Source organism: Halichoeres trimaculatus, unplaced genomic scaffold (genome assembly GCF_033239565.1).
Source record: "Halichoeres trimaculatus isolate MK-OKI-2021-1 unplaced genomic scaffold, fHalTri1.1 fHalTri1_scaffold_4, whole genome shotgun sequence".
Taxonomy (NCBI): domain Eukaryota; kingdom Metazoa; phylum Chordata; class Actinopteri; order Labriformes; family Labridae; genus Halichoeres; species Halichoeres trimaculatus.
The window spans coordinates 36,432,190-36,452,269 of NW_027437182.1; the positions used below are offsets into that span (position 1 = coordinate 36,432,190).

The window sequence follows — 20,080 nt, forward strand, 5'->3', positions numbered from 1 at the left end:
GCTTCTTCAGCAGTCTGTTCAGTCTCTGTCTCCTGGATCCTGTCTGCTCACAGCAGGTGAAGCTCCTCCAATGTGGCGTTGGTGTCTGGTGTTAGCTCTGTTAGCCATGTCTGTGAATAGCATGATGCTACTCTGCCTTCTGGTATTCCCTCTGTTGCTGGGTTAGCACAGCTAGCTTCTCCACCTTATTGGAGTTAGATCTTACGTTCCCGATAACAATGGATGGAAGGACAGGTCCATGTCGTCACCTCTTAGCTCACACCTGAGAACCAGCAGGTCATCCTCACCTCCTTCTCCTCAACTTGTGAGGAAACATCAGGCCTTGGACCAGTTAGCATTGACATGCTACAGGCTGCTAACAGCTGATTTCACATGAAAACAATGTGGCCATGGCTACATGTAGGATCTCCAGACAAACACAGGAGAAAAGTCGTAAAAATATCACTGAAGACAAAACTGGTTTGGTGTCTATGACCAACAAATGAACCATACAAAGTAATGATCCACTCCAAATACAAAGATGACGAGAAAGAGATGAAAAAAATTACAAGAGACAGACAAGGAAGAGAGAGCTGTCGCAACAGGCAGCCACTTGGGTGACGCGTAGCAACACAGATGAGATTAAAGTTAGGTCATGGTGCAGAAAAAAGAAGGAACCAGAAATGTTTGGGTTTAAAAATGTTTATGGAGGTCAAAATAGTTTGAATGTGAAAGACAGTCCTTATAAAATCCAGATCTTGGTCCTGCCATAAAACATCCTGACAAATCGTCCCCATATCGCCCCCTGATGGAGGACATGTTCCTTGGTCAGAAACAGAGTTTGCTGATGTTTACACAGCACCTAACACAGTAGAAAACTGACCACTCATCATCTGGAATCAGAGACACCTGAGGGACAGGTGAGCTTTGATTTCATCAGTCTGTGATGATGGAATAAGAAGGTTTGAGCTCTGAGAGACTGATTTTAACAGAAATCACTAAAAGAAAGGGTCAACAAATAGTGTTCATGTTACTGTTAACAAGGTCCAGGCTCTCTTAATATTACACACTAAACTTTTGATTGAAACAATGAGACGCGGTTAACATTTACAGTGTAGTTATTCAGTGCAGATCTCTGACAGCATCTCTCTAACTGATCAAATGAATGAAAATAAACGAGTCAATGCTCCAGAGGTCACTCTGCGGTTGGAGCCCCCACATGAAGTTGGGAGGAAGCCAAAGCAGTGGGTTGTGCAGAGAGAAGCTGCAAAGCAACATGGAGTTTATGTTGATAGAGATCTGCAGAACTTTCTCAGGACTGAATCTTCCTCTCTTCCACCATTTGCATTTTCTGTCACATGAGTGGGCTGATGTTTGCATAAATCCTCAGCTGAAACTCTTTGCAGAATGATCAGGCTGCTTGTTAAAAGAAAGAAATGAAGTTAAAAGTGTTACTTTTCTTTTGCTCCTTCAGCTGCACAGTTGGAGGACAGTAAATGATTCCAGTTTTCAGATGGAGTGTGTGCGGCTGCAGAGGATCATTAGATTCCAGAGTTTTCTAAACATGCCAGCTTAAACTGCTTGACATTTTGTTGTTGACCTCGGAAACCGGAGCTGTAGAGAGGATCTTCACTGCCCACTCAGTTGAATTTAAAGCTGCTCTGAGGGATCTGGAGGCTGACTTGGTGGTAGATGGAGCCATAGGCAGCAGATACACGCTTGATCTTTAAAGCAGCAGGACGCAAAGAACTTTTTGAAAAAGACAAACCTGTGATGGCTGGGTGCCTGGGTCAGAGGATCTTTAAATCTGCATCTGTTGGGTGTTCCTGGTCTGCGGTATCCTTCAAAAGTTGTTTGAGAAGGGGAAACAACCCTGTCCACTACCACAAGCTTCAACAATGATGACTTCAGCAACAACGCTTGGAAGAAAACTGTTCAGTAAGAGCAAGTCTAGGGTCCAATCCCCAGATCTCAGCTGAGTGTCTATGGGAACTGCAGGAGGACAAAAACTGATCCATGGAGGCCCCACCATGGAGCTTACAGGATCTAAAGGATCTGCTCAGTCTTGGTACCAGATCCCACCACACACCTTCATACCCCCTTTCCACAAGTCCTGGTTTGGTGCTGGTGCTGGTGATTAGGTAGCTTTAATCACTAATTTAGGGACAGCTGTGGCTCAGTGTAGAGTCGTCACCTCTCATTTGGTAGTTTGATTCCAGCTCCTGCAGTCACATGCTGAGGTCTCCTTGAGCTACCCCGAAGAACCCCACATTGCTTCCACTGTTGGTCAGTGGTGTGTGAATGGGAATGAATGGTTTCGTTAAAAGTGATGGTTTCTAGAACTTTCCACCATCGGTGTGTGAATGTGGTGTGATGTGCTGTGATGGGCTGTGTGAGGATGGTGTAAAGTGCCTTGTGTGGCCTTGACTAAGAAAGAGCCAGAGAAGTACTGGTCCCTCTACCGTCACGTTCTTACACTGCAAAAAAAATGAAATCTTATCCAGTTTTTTTGTCTCAGTTAAGTAAAAATTGCCACTTGCAACTTTCCATTCCAGAAAAAAATGTCTTGTTTCAAGTTATAGGAAGACAAAATAAGGTCTGAATTTCTTGTAAAAGGTTAAAAAAAATCTGCCAATGGAACAAAATTATTTGCTAGAAAATTTGCTTAAAAGATCTATGTCTTGATACAATTGTGTGTTTTTTTAATTTATTAATAAATTAATAACTTTTCACCTTGTTCCATTCTTGTTTCTGTCGTTAAGTAACTTGAAATAAGATTTTTTTCTGAATTGGTCAGGTGAATGTGGCTCATATTAAGTCTAAAAACACTTTTTCTACAGAAAACAAGACAAAAACACTTGGTAAGGTTTAGTTTTGGGCTGTGTACACCAGCATGGAGCCAAGTTAAAACAATCAGGATCAGAATCAGAATGCTTTTTGTTAATAAATCACTGTGTATATACATGCATACTTTCCATGGGGAGTGCTTGGGGTAGTGGACAGAAACAAAGGTGGTGCTGGGAGCATTTAAAAAAAGGCAGATTTGTTTTACAATATTTTTCCTGACTGTTTGCTACACAGAATGTGCTTGTCTTTCTCTTTTTCTCTCTTTCTGTGTGTGTGCGCATGTGTTTGTGTGTGTGTGAAAACATCGAGGCTGAACTCTGCTGTGACTGACTCAGGCCCCGTTTACACGACGCCGAAAACGGTCGATTCCGCAAACATTTCGTTGCGTTTTGCCCTTCCGTTTAGACGAGACCACGTTGCGTTTTCAGTGAAAACGCAAACTTTTGAAAACGCTCCCCAGAGTGGAAAGATCTGAATCCGCTCCTCCATCCAGCTTCGTGTAAACACAGAGCGGAGCGTCTCAGGGTGAAACGCTGACGTCACCGCATGCGCACTCGCAGTTTCAGGTGAAGGCTCCGCGCTCAGCCACATTTCCAGTTGAGCCAGTAGTTGGCGGTAATGCGCATTATGGTTGGATTGCCGACCGTCTCACACAACAAAACGGCAGAAAAAGAAAGAACAGAAGAGGAGACTTCTCCTCCTGGAGTCGTATGAACGCAGATCGTTTTCACACCGTCCTCATGTAAACGCGGGCGGCTTTTGAAAACGCAAAGGAAGAATCGTTGCGGGAGTCTCCGTGTAAACGGGGCCTCAGAAAGAGAGCAGAGAAGAAACGTGAATGCAGATGAACATGAGGCAGAAATGACATCCCGCCATGTTGATATGATAAATAACATAAGGCTAGTTAATCTACTAAATGAAATAATAAGGTACAGACCTGATCTATAAGAGAGGCCATATATTACTGATAAATTTCACCTCCATTTCAAGTTCTGAATGAGAAAACCCCAACAATCAACAGACGACTCACTGGGCAGCTTTCCTTTTGCAACACTAGCCACGTATACATGGACCCAAATATTTCGCTTGCATTTGGTTTATTTGCTTGAACAGAAAGAATTTAACCTTTGTATACACCTCGTTCTGAAAGAAAAGTGCCAATCCGACTGGACATTTAATCAGTTTCACAGGGGTGGAATATTCCTTTCCCCAAACCTATTGAGGAATCATGTATCCACTCAAACGGAAAGTTGTCAGAGTACGTTCTTTCAGCGCATGCTCAGATATGACGTAAGACGCAACTAGAGACGTTCCTCAACTTTAAAAATGGCGGCGAGCCGTCAGCACTGGACTGCTGCGGAAAGTTTGTTTTTGATCCAAACTTTGAAAGAAATGAACATAATTTCAAGACTGGACGGACGACAAACTTGAAATACAGAGTATTGCAACACCGTGATAAACAAACTGTCGCCCTCCAGCTTTGATAAATCTTGTGATGTTTACGTTTTTCTGCACACGCCCCATGGACTATTCTGTTTGATTACAGCGATGCACGTAGACCAGAGATTGGAATATTCCTTTCCATGTATACTATTGTTTTTGGAAAAGTCATTCGGAAAGATTCCATTCTGAAAGACTGAAAACTCCTCATGTAACCATGGCTACTGACTGTTTTTCACTGCTGATCATTGGTCACTGTAGCCCCGCCCCTGGCCCCTGACATGGTCAGTGCGTTGCTCTGGCCCAGCAAATTGTTGGTGCTTGCTTAGCAGCAGTTTTGAGCACCTGAAACCAGAGCTTTGTCTGTGGACACATGAAAAATTTGCCAGTGGAACAAGAAAACCTAGAGTAATGTGTTAAAACAAGTAACTTTTCTCTTGTTCCATTGGCAGATTGTTTTACTTGTTACAAGCAAGTAACTTGCTTAATGCTGCAAAGTCCTGTACTCATGGTGGATTAAGATAAGATAAGACACCTTATCTTGTCTTGATGTTGGGTTTCTGCTAATAAAATTTTATTAACATTTACGGGTCTAGACCTGTAGATGTTTTTGTAAAGTATCTTGAGATAACATTTGTTATAATTTGGTGCAATACAAATAAAGATTGATTGATTGATTGATTGATTGATTGATTGATTGAAGCAATTTAGACCTCATTTCTGTCTTTAAATAACTTGAAACAATACATTTTTCTGGACTGGTCATGTGCATGTGGTTCATATTAAGTCTAAGAAGGCATTTTCTTCTAATAATGAGACAAAAACACTTGATAAAACTTGGACCTAGCACCAGCACCAGTTTGGTTGAAAAGGGGCATCAGAGGTGTGGTGAAGTCTGTGTTTCGTCAGGTCATTTGCCCTTCAGCCTGATTCCAGGAGAAGTAGACCTTCACACCATAAGGCAGAAGTTGATAATGCTACAGCTAGTCAGGTGATAATTTGAGTTAAACAGAATCCAGTGACTTTACAGTGTCCTCTGTTGTCTGAAGAAGAGAAACTCCAGTTGAAATAATCCTGTCTGCGCGGCTGTCTTGTTGTACTTTAACTTCATCCACCCACATCCTCAGACCATAAAACGGCAGCAGATTGTCACTTCTGATATTAATTTAGCTTTTTTGTCATCATATGCTGTTCCATCGATGCCCAAAGGGTGACAGTGATGATTCATCAGCGGAGAATTGTGAGGATGTGCACAATTAACGGCTCTTGTTCTGAATATGTAATTATTTCACAGCATCTTAGAATCTAATGGCTCCCTGGCTCAGGCCTTCCCTTTCCATTAACTTCTCCTTCATTCTGCTGATTTGCAGAACAACCATTTTTCATTTTGATTGCTTGGCATGAATTTTTATTTCTGTGTTATTCCTTCTCCCCGACCGATCGCTGCTCATTGTTCATCTCTTTAAAAAGCAGAGCTCCTGTGACCCACATGGCTCAGACAACCTCAGTGACAGGTACTCCCCCCTACATGTGCAAGTTTCATGGACCAACAGTGCCCCCTAGTGGATTTTAAAAATGAAGGCCTCATCTATTTAAGCACATAGTGGTTTGCACTTTTACTTCAAACCCAAACACTCTGACCTTGTTCTCCTCATCTGTTGAGTCTTTTTAGAGCAGCTCGGAGCGTTTAAAGCCACGCCGGGATGAAGAGGGTAATCAGAGATGAAGTGCTTGTGTGTTCTGTTGCCGGGGTGAGAAACAAGGGTTTGCTTTTAGACATGCAGCAGTTTTTTAACACTTGGGATATGGGTGAGCATTACTCTTCAGATACTGTAAGAGCGATAGGGAGCAGATCTTTGTCTCTAACAGTGTGTGGAAGGTTCATGAAGTTAAGGAGTAGAACATATTTCAATGATTTTTTTCTGCAGTTTCTTTCTTTATTGTGATCATTCTGTTTTGAGTTTGCTTTCTGTTGATTTCTGAGTTTGAGTTTCCTTGTGTTTCAGTCTTCTGGTGTTTCTTTGTAATTATTCTTTGTGATTCTTGTCCAGTCTGTCTGAGTTTCCTGTGTTAATCTTAATTATTCCTTTTGTGTTTTTCTTGTATTTTCTGGTCACTTTGTTGCTTCCTGTGTTTGGTTTAGTTCTCCTTGTGTTTCCCTCCAGTTTGATTGCCTCTCATGTTCACCTGTGTCTTGTTCTGCACCTGTGCTTGATTACTCCCTCCTCTATTTAGGCCATGTCCACATGCAGCCGGGTATTTTCAAAAATGAGTATCCCCCCCTCATTCGTTTTTCAAAATACTTGTGTCCACACGCAGTGGGTAGATAATGGGCAGTGTTTTCCTGACGTCAAGCCCATGCCAGCCAATCAGAATGAGCAGTCATTCAGCTGTGACGTTTGAGAACCAAAAACTTTTGGTGTGTACGAAACCATGAAATGGAGTTTTCCAAAATCTTCACTTTGGCCGGAGTTTTCAGAAAGCTTCGCTTTTAGTGACGTAAAGCTGCGGTTTAGAGTGGACGACAGGCGTAAAAGTATGAAGTATTAAAATATATGCGGTTTCCGAAATACCCGGCTACATGTGGACATGGCCTTTCTCTCTCTGTTTCTTTGTCATTTCTATGTCTATGTCAGTGTTTGATGGATTGTGTGAATGTTTGCTGTCGCCCCTTGTGTGTCTTTGAGCTTCTTAGTTTTTGGTGGACGTTTGTCAGTTTTGTCTTTTTGATTTTTTTTTTTTTTTTCATTTGAACTTAGTGTTTTTGGATTTTGAGTTTAGTTTGATTAAAAACTTTTAGTTACATCTGCTTTGGGGTCCCCTTCTCTGTTTTTTTTTTGTTTGTTTGTTCTTTTTACTGTGGCTCTTGAAATTTATGCTCATAAAGCGTCATTGCTGGCAGTCATTGAACAAACGCTTTATATTCTTACCTTTATTATAATGAATGACTGAATATAAAAGGAGATAAGATGCCTCCACACTCTCCCATTTGGGTAAAGTGATGACAAAATGTTGCAGCCATGTTGCCTTTAAAACATCACTTGGAGACAGGATATATTCAGAGATCAAGTTTTTTTTTCTCTGCCTCCCAAAAAACATCAACTGTGATGATTGATGTTTCCTTTGGCAGAATAACAGCTTCCCATACCGATCATGAATATTTTAATCCACTTGTTTGTTAAATAATATGTGTTCAAACCAAAATTTGAATACTGATTTTGCTTGAGGCTGGCTGCAGAAAGACAACAAACCACAAACACACAAAGACAGCAAAAGTGGAATTTAGGGCACTGAAAATAATGTTTTCAGCCTGATTTAAAAAAAAAATCGGAAGCTGATTTCTCTAATGGCACACACTGTACAGGGTGTGTCTAACTTGTTACTTTAAAAGTAACTGAGTGGGTCCCTGGTGGCTTCAGGCTGCTTAATGATGTCACCCAAAGTAGGTGTCGCTGTTTTTTTTTTTCAGCAGGGACATGTTCAGGTGATTTTCACCGGCATTAAGGATTAACAGAGAATATTTCTACCATTATTTATTGTTGAAATAATTTGATTTTTTTTTATAACCTTCACTGAACAAGGCTCAAATGTCCAAGGAACAGCTAGACCAAAGGGAAAATTCCCAAACCTCCAACCTGTTGCCTCCTGCTCTGGCTCTGTTCATTATGTCACTTTGCTGCTGCAGTCAAGTGAAATATGATCTGGTTTGGACACAGTTTGTTTTATTTTGAAAGTCATTGGGCATTTTAGGTAGTTTCCGTGCACAGCTTCCTGTCAGACTTGATCTGCTTTTATTGTAAAAATGACTTGTAACAGCTCTGGCAAAAGCTATGACCTTCCACAGACAGTACAAAGCCATTGTGGCATGAAGAATTCGGTGTATTTAATTTCAATATCTATTTGAATATTTGAAAGCCATTGCCCATCCCTTAAATGAAGCCAAATCTTTTGGACCTGATGAGACAGAGTTTTTACATTACTTCAGGGTTGACTAATCCAGGCAGACGTATTCAGTTACTATAAAGTTTCAAAACACTCTCGTGGTCTACTAAAATGTGTCAAGTTGGTGTTTACTTGCTTTTCCTTACTTTGCCCACCACTTTATTTATTTATCTTTTCCAAAGGTAGAGTCAACTTGCAAGAAAAAAGTTAAAGTGTTTTATTTGGAGTATACTGGTGAGTAGTCGGTGTGGCATGTCTAGACCTGTATGTGCTCGTTTTCTTCCTGGTTTGTGTCTGGTGCACTGGTGAGACTTTAATGGGACCCTGGGATCTGAAAGAAAGAGCTTCAGAGAGAGACTTTGAAAGAGCTAAGAGAGACGATGATAGAGTGTAAAGAAAGGGTCGAGGTTCAGGAGAAGCTCAGGAGAAAAAGAAAAAACAAAACAACAGAGGGATTGCAAAGAGAGGAGATCGTTGAGGAAAGGAAGAGGCAGGAGGCAAGACAGAGGAAGGAGGATGAGAAGGATGTCGATGCTATAAACAGAGAAAGGAGCGAGTGGTGGAAGAGAGGCTCCGTTGGCATAAAGTAATAATGTTGGAGGAGGGAGCATTCACAAACACCAGAATCATCCAGAATGACCTGAAACAGCAGCATCAGAGCAGCTATAAGGAAGCTGAGCCCTGCTGTCCACGAGGAGTGGACAACAAAGCCAACTCCAAGTGCCTGTCCTCTCTGCTTAGGGGAGCAGAGGAGAAGAGAAACTCTGTTCAATAACTGGGAGGCAGAGCAGAGAGCAGACGGTGGGTCTGAAGGAAAGGTTCTGTTTCCAAACAATGCTGTAAACCCTCCTGTCACCTGAGAGAGCCAGCTATGAGTGTGAAAGTATGAATATCATCATTAGTATCTATATGTTTCACATATCATATTTCTATTTCTATAATTCAGCCTTTTTTTCTGTGTCGACCTTTTTCTTTGACTTGAGACACCAGAAACATCAAAACCCTCTCAGGTCCTGCTGTGGCTGAGGGGAAATAGAGATCAGATGAATACAGAGTAAAACCAGACAGTTGGGGTTAGAGGAAGAGAGATTGTAGATTGGGGGTTGTAGTGATGATGATGATGATGATGATGATGATGATGATGATGATGAGACTGCGAATTGCTGTAGCAGCTGAAGTCTGACATCAGCAGGCCATCTACAGCAATAATCCGGGGAAACCTGCAAGATAAACTCTGAGACTCCTAGAGAGATCCATGGTTAAAATATTTAACGGGAAATTAAGACTAGGGGCTCTAATTTCGTAGACCAGGCACAAGTGCAGGTGCACCTGCCCTGTGCCGGCCTTCGCCGTGTGGACAGGGCGTGGCGGGGGCACTTTGCAAGTTTCCTGCAGTGCCAAGGGAGGCGCGGTCAAGGCGCAGAGCGGCGCAGTGGAGCACAGAGGAGCGTTTCCACGCCTCCCTCCACGCAAATGGCAGAGAGGGAGGAGAAAAGCCGTGAGTGGGTTTAACACAGCCGAGCGTTTTCACCAATCAAATGAGCGCCTCTCCTCGCCTTTAAATGCCCTGCAGCTGAGGCGCAGCGTCTGATTGGTCTGACTGATCCCCAGCACCGTGGAAACAGTATGCTGGAAAGACCTGGTAGCGGAGACGGTCAGAGCCGCTGTCCCTGCAGCAGGAGAATGGACAGCGGGGCACATCGGAGGACACAAAGCGCGTCACCGTGTGGGCCAGCTCCCGGGACAGATTTAATCTGTTCCTTTGTCATTAATAGGAGTACAAAATGAAGAGACAGTTACACAGCTGGCTTATCCATTCAGAATACTTTTGATCCACCTGCACTCCTGGTTTGTCATCACCAAATAGCAGAACCTTTGGTGATATACTGTATACTCTCCCAGTGTCTCCACCTCATCCTCCTTACAATAATGTACTCCATCTTTTTAGATCACGTTAAAAATAAAGACTAAAACAGAGAAATATGGGAAATCACGGGTAAATCCTGAGTGACATACATTTATTTTGTCTCTTTTTTCTTCGTCTTTTCTCTCCCTCTTTTCTTTGAATTAAATGAGAGAAGCCAGATATATACTCAGTATCAGATGTTAAGGCTGTTTATTGTTTAATTGTAAGATGTGCATCAAACTTCCAGCTGCCGTCAGGTTAACTTTCCATTATGACAAACGGCTTTAATCTGACATCAGATGTGACGGGACAGTTAATATAGATACAAATGTATATGCTGGTTCAGACAGTTACATTAAATAGTGATTACTGTGATTGTTTATTGCATTAAAATGTGCCTGACACTCTGGAAACCCGCCTCTGAGGCTTTGATGACGTGCGCATATATGTGCCTGTAACCAAATTACAGCTGCGTGGGGTGCGCTCCGCTTTGCGCCGAGGATAGACCAGGTTGAAGCTGGCGAGCTTTCAGCGCACTTTTTTGGCACAAAATTGTCACTGCGCCAACATGAATATGCCGACACCTCCCCCTGGTGCGCCGTCAACTCCCCCTGGCGCGCCGTCACACCCATCTCTGCGCAGACGGTCTACCAAATTGTCAAATTGGCAGCGCATGGTGGTGCGCCGCACAAAATTAACACTGCACCAGGCTTGCGCCCCCTGCGCCATGAAATTAGTGCCCTAGAAGTTAAACTGACAGATAGAGAGGGAAACAGGAGCCCTGTGTGAGTTTCCCCCTGACAGTCTAAACCTAAGAGCTGGTTCAGACCTGATCCAGCTCTAACTATAATCTTTATCAAAAAGGACAGTTTAAAGTCTACTCCTAAAAGTAGAGACCATGACCCCCAGACCTTAACAGGTAAGTTACTCCAAAGAAGAGGAGCCTGATAACTAAAGGCTCCAACTCCCAGACTACTCATAAGCCCCGTTTCCACCAAGCAGTCCAGTGTGGACCAGTTTGGTATGGGTTGGATCGGTGAAGGATTTTGTTTGCGTTTCCACAGCCAGCCGTGCCCTCCTTGTGAGGCGACGTGTAAGCTGGATGCTGATAGCCGTGTCAGCTGCATAATAGCATAATAGTGTGACACCATAGCAGCGGGACACAGTGTACTCTGCTAATAAATCCACGGAAGAAGAAGAACACAACATAGCAAACAAAGAGCAAGGATGGAAGAAGTCCAAATTCCAAACACAAAGAAAGTCAACTTCACAAAGTCAACTGGAGATTCCAACGTGGTATGATGGCAAATGATGATTCCTTTGACCAATCAACAGACTGCAGTGTTTCTAGCTCCGCCTTCTGGGGTTGGATCAGTATGTCTGGTACCCCAACAGAAGGATACCAAAAAGTAGGACAGTAGAGGTCAGTAATTTGGAGACCTGTCCCATTTTTTGTCAAAGGAATTGCCACAAAATGTGTACAGTACCAAGACGAAATCAACTTGGTAGAAACAGGACTTATGAGCTGGTTCAGACCTGTTCCAGCTCTAACTATAAGTTTTATCAAAAAGGAAAGTTTGAAGTCTACTCCTGAAAGTAGAGACCATGTCTGCCCTTCAGACATTAACTGGTAGGTCCAAAGAGGAGGAGCCTGATAACTACAGACTCCACCTCCCATACTACTTTTACATATCCTATGAACAACGAGCAGACCTGGTGCTGAGAACGCAGTGACCAAGACGGAAAATAGGGAACAATGAGCACAGCTGGATTAAAGAGAGTTGTTATAGTCCAGCCTAAAAGAGACAAAGCATGGACTAGTTCAACAGCTTCACCCTGAGACAAGATGTGTCTAATGTGTTCATATTTTCTTCTGATGAAGTTTGAACTCTGCAGCATGGGCTGAAAGGAAAGCAGCAGAAAAACAAAGGAATAAAACGCTGCTGCTCTTTACAGCAGCAGCAGCAGCAGACAAATGAGTAAAATTAGAGTTTAAAATGGAAACACTGATTCATAGCTTTAAGCCTTGACCTGCCATATGTTTTACAACCATTTGTGGCTCATTTAATATTTAGGACAATATTTTCCTGCTGTAGTGTTCTTGTATCTCCCCGGGAGATCCTCTGCAGGCTGGGAGCCAGCCAGCAACAGAGTGAGCCGGCTCCAGTACAGGGACTATTAATGAGGATAAACTAATAGAGAGAAGGGTGGACAGCCCTCTTTTTAGCTGATTATAAACAAAGAATACTTTCAACAAAACCAAACTCTGACTTTGTGATGCTGCTGATATCCCCCAGTTCAGTCTGTAGCTTCACTAAGAGACAGGCTCATGATGTCCCTGAAGTTGACAATAAATCATGTTGATTTATTTGATTGAATCAACAAACTGTGTCTTCTTTAAGCAGTTTTTTCTTACGTCATGATAAATATGTCTTCATTAAAATATGTTTCCTCATGGTGTGAGGAGGCAAAGCTACAGAGTCTGGTTCACAACCTCTGTAAAACAATGTCTCAGCTTGAATACCAGCATGTCTGGATGATTCTCTATATGGATGAAGGAGGGCCACCTTCAACCGAATCTGTCCACAACTGAGATCATTAAGCCTGATTCACAGTTTGTACACACAAACTTGTGCTTAAATCATGTGTAGCGTTCGATGCAAAAAACTGTGATGAGGGCTAAAGACTGCCACCAAAACGATTGTGTGTGCGACTTCTTCTGTGAACAGCTTACTAATTAGTAAGGTGATCAAATTCTGATAATCCTACCTTTGTTGACATTAAAATGCCATGAAATAGAAACTGTCTTGAAAATGTGTAATAGATTTTATATTTGGATTTCCATCATGGTGCAGAAAGACTTTGCTTCCTTGGTAAGATTTTCAGGGCTCTGACTGAATGTCAGGCTGCTGTAGGTGAAGGGTCAGTACAGGAGGCTCTTCTCATGTCAGGGTTTACCTCACTCCCTGACTTCTAAGGCTGAGAGGAGCAGGACCTTCTGCACACACCCGACCACCTTATAGCCCTGAGCCTTTTTGGTTTTCAACAGGAAAACTGACTTTTTCTCCTTTTTTTTCTCTTCCTCAGGTCTGAGAAAGCAGGAGAGATCGCCACCATCCCACTGACCAGGGTGAGAGAGCACGCCGTGTGTGTGTGTGTGTGTGTGTTGTTGAGGTCTGAGAAAGCTAACCGGATGCACTGAGTGGCAAATTCAGATGTGCCCACAAGTCACGCCTTGGCCCATTCTTCCTTGGCTAATCTTTGAAGCTCCTCCAGATCTGAGGCTCTTCTGGGATCCTGGCCCTCAGGTTGGCTCTCCTTACAGAATTTCAATGGGATCCAAGTCAGGTCGGTCGAAACGTCTTGTTGTCTTGTTGAGAGATACAGCCACCATCCAGACCCAGACCTAGAACCAGTTGTGCTGCAGACTGCTTGAGGTTTTCTTTCCAATTTTCACATATCAGCCTTCTTCAACCTTCCAGACTTGGCCCTGGAGCCCCCCCACATCATGATACCCCCACCACCATGGTTAGTTAGTCTGCTGTTTTGAAGGTGTCTTTCTCTCTTCTGTAGAGGTGGAGTTTTTCTTGACCTGTGTCCTCCACAGTAGTCCATGTCTGAGACATCAGGGTGTCTTCTTTGACAGTCTTCTTTGGCGTGTTGACACTTACTGACCCGGCTAGGTCCTAAGCCGTTCTTCCAGAGTCCAGTTTGAAAACTTTGTCTTCCTACCTCTGCAGACTTGTTTTAGACTGTGTGTGTGTGTCTCTTTGAGTTTCTCGATGATCCCTTTCACTTCACGTCTTGACTCTTGGAAACGATAGTGTAATAACTTTGTATTTCCTTCTCTTGCTTTGTGAGCATCAACAGTTCTTTCTGAAGTCTGGTCTGAAAGGCTTTAGTTTTTTTCATGATGCTTCAGCTCCAGGGACAGCTCAAATCCTGAGCTGAGCTTTCATCCTCAGGGGCGTAGCTACAATTAGGCAAACACAGGCAGTTGCCTGGGGCCCCAAGATTCCTAGGGGCCCCCAAAGCATCTCTTAAAAACTGATTTATGAAGTTCTCTTCAATTGTAAGCATTTCTTTTTTCTAAATCTTACTTCACATGCTTCAAAATACATCAAAAGGCTTAATCTTTAATGATGGTTTTGGGTACTCCCCCTCCCTTCTTATTCAATGGGCTATTCCATGTTACAACACATCTGAAAATTTGATTCAGGAAGAAAGTGGTAAAAAACACTTTTTTTCATTTTTTTCAAAATTTTCAACCAAGTTGGATATAAAAAACAATGTTGCTCTGAGATCTGAGATAAACATATAAGACTTTTAGGATTTTAAGGACTTTATCTAGCCCAGGAAACAGGATCATTTTCTCAAAATCAAACTTTTTGAGTTGGTGATAAACTTAATGGTACAAAATCTCTTTTTTGGAAACATAACTCACTGGACAGGGGGTCAAATAAAAATACATTCACTTTAAAATAATAGTACCAAAAAGTATGGTAACTGTAAATATCACCTCTTTCAGTAGATTTTTTTCCAGTTTTATGTTGTGCTTGATGTTTACATATTTTTTCTTTACTAAATTATTTTTTTCAATATTTACCTATTGTAATGTTTTTCACTTCATACTTTCGTGTTTGTTACTGTTACTCTGTAAATTCCCCACTGTGGGACAAATAAGCTGTCAATTGACCATAAAAGATTTCAAATCCAGGACAAAGTGGACTAAATTATGTATTCACTTTTTTCAAAATCCAACTAAAGTACAGAACTTGAGGAAATGCATTTAGTTGTGTTAAGTTACCATGTACAAGATTAGCACTGTCTCATGCCTTGATTCTGGGAAAGAGACAGTGGACCCAGGGAAGGCCAGTCTAGCTCTGAGGAAGATGAGTTACAAGGACATGGAGGGCCCCATTGACTGGGTTTGCCTTGGGCCCACAAACGACTAAATACGCCCCTGTCTATCCTGTGTGTAAAGTGAAGGAAAACCCTCAGTTTGAACTGGATTGATTGATGGATTATAAACTGTGAGCGTTGCTAAGTTAAAGCTCATGATTAAAGAACAGCAGTGATTTGTGCTTTGGTTCATTAGAAAGGTCAGATCTTCAGGGGCTGATGATTCTGACTCTGGTAGTTCTTTGTTTTCATGAAATCTTTTTGTTTCTGTGTGTAAAGTATAATAATTTGGGAATCCAAAACAAAAGCACTGAGTTCTAACAACATTCCCTTTCTCAAACTACCTTGAAAAAGTCCAAAGTCGTACCTTCCTTATTCCTTGTCCTGTCCTCATTTCCAACATCCACCGACATCCATCACCTTCCCCACCAACCCATGTAGATTATTAATGAACGTTACAGGGCCTACTCCTGGGTGGCCGAGCTGATCCAGGTGTTTATCGCCATCAGTGTCACTGTGTCCTTCCTGGTGATGGGATCTGCCATGAAACACACCAGTAAGTTCACTCCTGCTTCAATGTCACTCACTCATTCAGTCTGTTGTGGTTATTTATAGGTCTTAGTTCTTCATAAGACACGAGAAAAGTGCCCTTTTTTCTATTATTGCTGGTTTACAACCAAGAAATCAAGAGGTAGGAGTCCCAATACTGATGTCAAAGATAGTTATTCTTTTGAGTCCCAGGAGGTTAAAATAAGCAGTTTTGCTGATGGAGGGAGTATTACTCTCATGTCTGTAGAGGATAGAGTTTATAACAACAGGCCAGATGCTTGAGCTCAGCTTGTTATACTCCTCATGAACTCAGTCTAATAAAAAACTGAAGGGCATGCCTGTGACAGAGGAGGAGTCTCACCCTGCCTGTTGTTTTTCATACCCAAGATTTCTCTCAAGATTTAAGAAACATGGAAAGGGTAATGATTGACCTTTAAGAGCTATGGTTTCACTTTTAATCTCTGTGTCTGGTCTTTAAAGGGACCTTTGGGTTCTTTATTTTGCTTTTAAGCAGATGTATATGATTCGGATCAAGTTATTCCCACTGTAGTATGGTTGTTTTTTGTTTTTTTTTCTGTCCTTTATTTTAGCAGAGAGGACCTGCTGAGACCAGCGTCTCATTTCCAGGGATTCAATACAAGTCAAAACAGAACAAAACAGCAAAAGAAGTCTACGTTCAGAATAACAACACAAAACATTCTTGAATACACACGCTCTTTAAAAAGTTATCTTAAGTCAGAGAGGGTCATTTGGCTGAAAACTGTTCCACAAGATGGGAGCTGTGATACGAAAAGGAGTTTTTCCTCAATGGGTTGTAGCGCTTGGTGTTTTTTAAAGTAATCCAGTTTTCAGATCTGGTTGAATGGCTCGAGGTGTCTAGAGACAAGAGAAGAGAGTTAAGCTATAACTGCCCTATAAACAAACAGAACACTGCTGCTGTGACCTGTAATACAGTAGAGAACGGTGTGATTTTTCATTTAATGGTTTTAGTAAAGATGAGCATTAGCATGCACATTAAGTGAATCTCTAAACCCAAAAAACTGACAGGACAGTCACCTACATGATCATTTTTCTATTTCTCTCTGTTAGGCAGCACTTACTCCTGTAAATGAAAGCAAACTGGGGTCTCAACTTTTTAATTAAATCTCAGATATGGTCCGTAACCAAGCTACAAAAACCCAGATACCTCAACTGTTCAGTGTGGATTTAGTGCAGGTAAAGTATTATCAATGGGTTAAATGTTCTATCTGGAGAAAAAGCATCTACAGTTTTTTTCTGGACAATTGATCACTCTGGTGTAGAAGTTGCATCAGCCACTTAGGGCTCTAATTTCGTAGACCAGGCGCACCTTCCCTGCGCTGGCCTTCGCTGCGCGGACAGGGCATGACCAGCGCACTTTGCAAGTTTCCTGCAGTGCCAAGAGAGGCGCAGTCAAGGCGCAGAGGAGCGCAGAGGAGCGCGTCCACGCCTCCCTCCGCGCAAATGGCAGAGAGGGAGGAGAAAAGCCGTGAGTGGGTTTAACACAGCAGAGCACTGTCTTCACCAATCAAATGAGCGCCTCTCCTCGCCTTCAAATGCGCTGCGGCCGAGGCGCAGCGTCTCATTGGTCTGAGTGATCCCCAGCACCGTGGAAACAGTGTGCTGGAAAGACCTGGTAGCGGAGACGGTCAGAGCCGCTGTCCCTGCAGCAGGAGAATGGACAGTGGGGCACATCAGAGGACACGAAGCACGTCACCTTGTGGGCCAGCTCCCAGGACAGATGTAATCTGTTCCTTTGTCATTAATAGGAGTACAAAATGAAGAGACAGTTACACAGCTGGCTTATCCATTCAGAATACTTTTGATCCACCTGCACTCCTGGTTTGTCATCACCAAATAGCAGAACCTTTGGTGATATACTGTATACTCTCCTGGTGTCTCCGCCTCATCCTCCTTACAATAATGTACTCCATCTTTTTAGATCATGTTAAAAATAAAGACTAAAACAGAGAAATATGGGAAATCATGAGTAAATCCTGAGTGACAAACATTTATTTTGTCTCTTTTTACTTTGTCTTTTCTCTCCCTCTTTTCTTTGAATTAAATGAAATGAGAGAAGCCAGATATATACTTAGTATCAGATGTTAAGGCTGTTTATTGTTTAATTGTAAGATGTGCATCAAACTTCCAGCTGCCGTCAGGTTAACTTTCCATTATGACAAACGGCTTTAATCTGACATCAGATGTGACGGGACAGTTAATATAGATATAAATGTATATGCTGGTTCAGACAGTTACATTAAATAGTGATTGCTGTGATTGTTTATTGCATTAAAATGTGCCTGACACTCTGGAAACTTGCCTCTGAGGCTTTGATGACATGTGTGCACATGTGCGCCTGTCACCAAATTACAGCTGTGCAGGTTGCGCTCTGCTTTGCGCCGAGGATAGACCAGGTTGGAGCTGGCGAGCTTTCAGCGCACTTTCTGCACTGTTTTTGGCACGAAATTGTCACTGCGGCAACATGAATCTGCTGACACCTCCCCCTGGTGCGCCGTCAACTCCCCCCTGGCGCCCCAGTCACACCCATCTCTGCGCAGACGGTCTACCAAATTGTCAAATTGGCAGCGCATGATGGTGCGCGGCACCAAATTAGCACTGCGCAGGGTGCACCAGGCTTGCGCCCCCTGTGCTGCGCCACGAAATTAGAGCTCTTACAGTCTGGAAAAGACAATAGTTGTTTTTTTAAGGGACACAGAATCATTCAAAGACCAACCAGAGTTTGTTAGGGTGAGTTCAAATCAGTCTTTAACTGTCAAAGAGCCTCAGTAGAGAATGGTGTCATCAGCATAAAGATGGAACATAACATTTTTCATCTGTTTCCAATGTCATTAATGTACAAAGAAAAGACAAGTGGACCCAGGACTAATCCTTGAGGTACCCCTCGTAGTTAGTTAGTTAGTTAGTTTGGAACCTGTTATCCAGACCGATGGAAGACAGTCTGTGCAGTAACATGGAGTGGTCACCTGTGTCAAAGAGCTTTGATCAGTGAAAAAAAAGGCAACACATTTTTGTCTTTATTGAATTTGAAATATTGTTTCAAGAGTTGTTGCAGAGATTGTTTTGATGACCTAAATTGGCCGCTGACAAAGATGTATGAGAGAACAGAGAGGAAGAGGAGGAGGAGGAGGAGGAAGGACAATCTATAAACATTGAGCTTAATAATGCAGGATTCAGAATGCTAAAAATCAACTTACAAATGTTTTGTGAGGAAGCGAATCAGCAATTCTTGGCCTTGGGGATAAACACAACGTTGTGTGAACAGAAACTTTTATTTATAATAAAAGCCCACAGGGCCCATGAACCTGAGGCCGGCTGAAGTTTATAATGAAGCAGAGTTAGAGGGTGTTTGATGTTCTTATTGTCTTACTCTCTGTGTATGAGAATGTAAACGTTGAACCTCATTTATAAGTTTTGGCTGCAGAATTCTGAGGGGCTTTGTTTTTTTCAGTTGATGGTCTGGTGAGCTCGCTGTGGAGCAGCAAACTGGAGTGGCTGACAAAAGCCTGGGAGAGAAACCTGCCCAACAAACATCACATCTGCTCAGCCAGGAGGTGGGTGCTAGGCCAGGAGGTGGGTGCTCTTCCACCTGACATGAATTCCTTCTGTAAGATCGTAGCAGCGCATGTACGACCTTATTGATGCTAAAGCGTTAGCCCAATCCAAAGCCGCTGACTCCTCCCACTTTCTTCATGCTCCTCCTCTCTGTCTCTCTGGCAGCATGGCGAAAGGATTCGTGTCACTGCTCGCCTTTATGGTCATCTTCATCGTGTCTGTGTGTGACCCCAGGGTAAGTGATGAAACACACATACACAAACACACACACACAGTATAAAAAAGTAATGATCCATGGTGAAAGAGGCCTCCACTGATCACTGCTCTTTCCTCTCTGCAGGGTTTTGTTGTCATGTTGGACAAAGTTGTGTCTTTCTCCCTCAACACTGAAGTTGGATTGTTTGTCTTCATCATGCTGAGGGAGTCCAGAGAGGACCGGTTCCAGTGAGTCCACATGTTTGGTTACAGTTGTAGCACAAATCAGTGTAAAATAATGACTAATTAATTATTAACAGCAGAATGCCAGAATTCTACCAGAACGAAAGTATAACTCTTTCAAAAAGACATCTAAACTTACAATATGTGAGTTTAAATTTTAGTTGGGGCACCACCCAATCTTGGAGAAAACCCTTTGGAGAAATATTTACTGTAAGAATTCTGTGAATTACTTCAATTATGAAATCAGAATCCAAAACTTCGATACCTGTACCAATCCTGTTATCTCTACACTTCCATACTGCTCCTGAACAATACTCTACCAATTTCATAATGTCAGTTTTGACCCACAAAAAATGGCATTACACGTCGTGTTACAAATCTTGAGTCTTGTTTTTCACAGCTGTAGTATTATTCCACCCTGAGCAGGTTTCTTACATAAAAAACAACAGTTAGTTGCCCGTACAAAAGAACAGTTGTAAACAA

General features: G+C 42.5%; 1 protein-coding gene across 1 annotated transcript in view; it reads left to right on the top strand.

Annotated features, from left to right (window-relative positions):
- LOC141788590 (uncharacterized) overlaps window positions 1-20,080 on the top strand; it is a 110,833-nt gene that overhangs the window by 86,409 nt on the left and 4,344 nt on the right. The window contains exons 13-17 of the mRNA XM_074667480.1: window positions 13,202-13,244; window positions 15,458-15,572; window positions 19,056-19,158; window positions 19,325-19,394; window positions 19,500-19,603. Coding sequence (XP_074523581.1) covers window positions 13,202-13,244; window positions 15,458-15,572; window positions 19,056-19,158; window positions 19,325-19,394; window positions 19,500-19,603 — 435 coding nt within the window. The remainder of the gene's footprint in view (window positions 1-13,201; window positions 13,245-15,457; window positions 15,573-19,055; window positions 19,159-19,324; window positions 19,395-19,499; window positions 19,604-20,080) is intronic.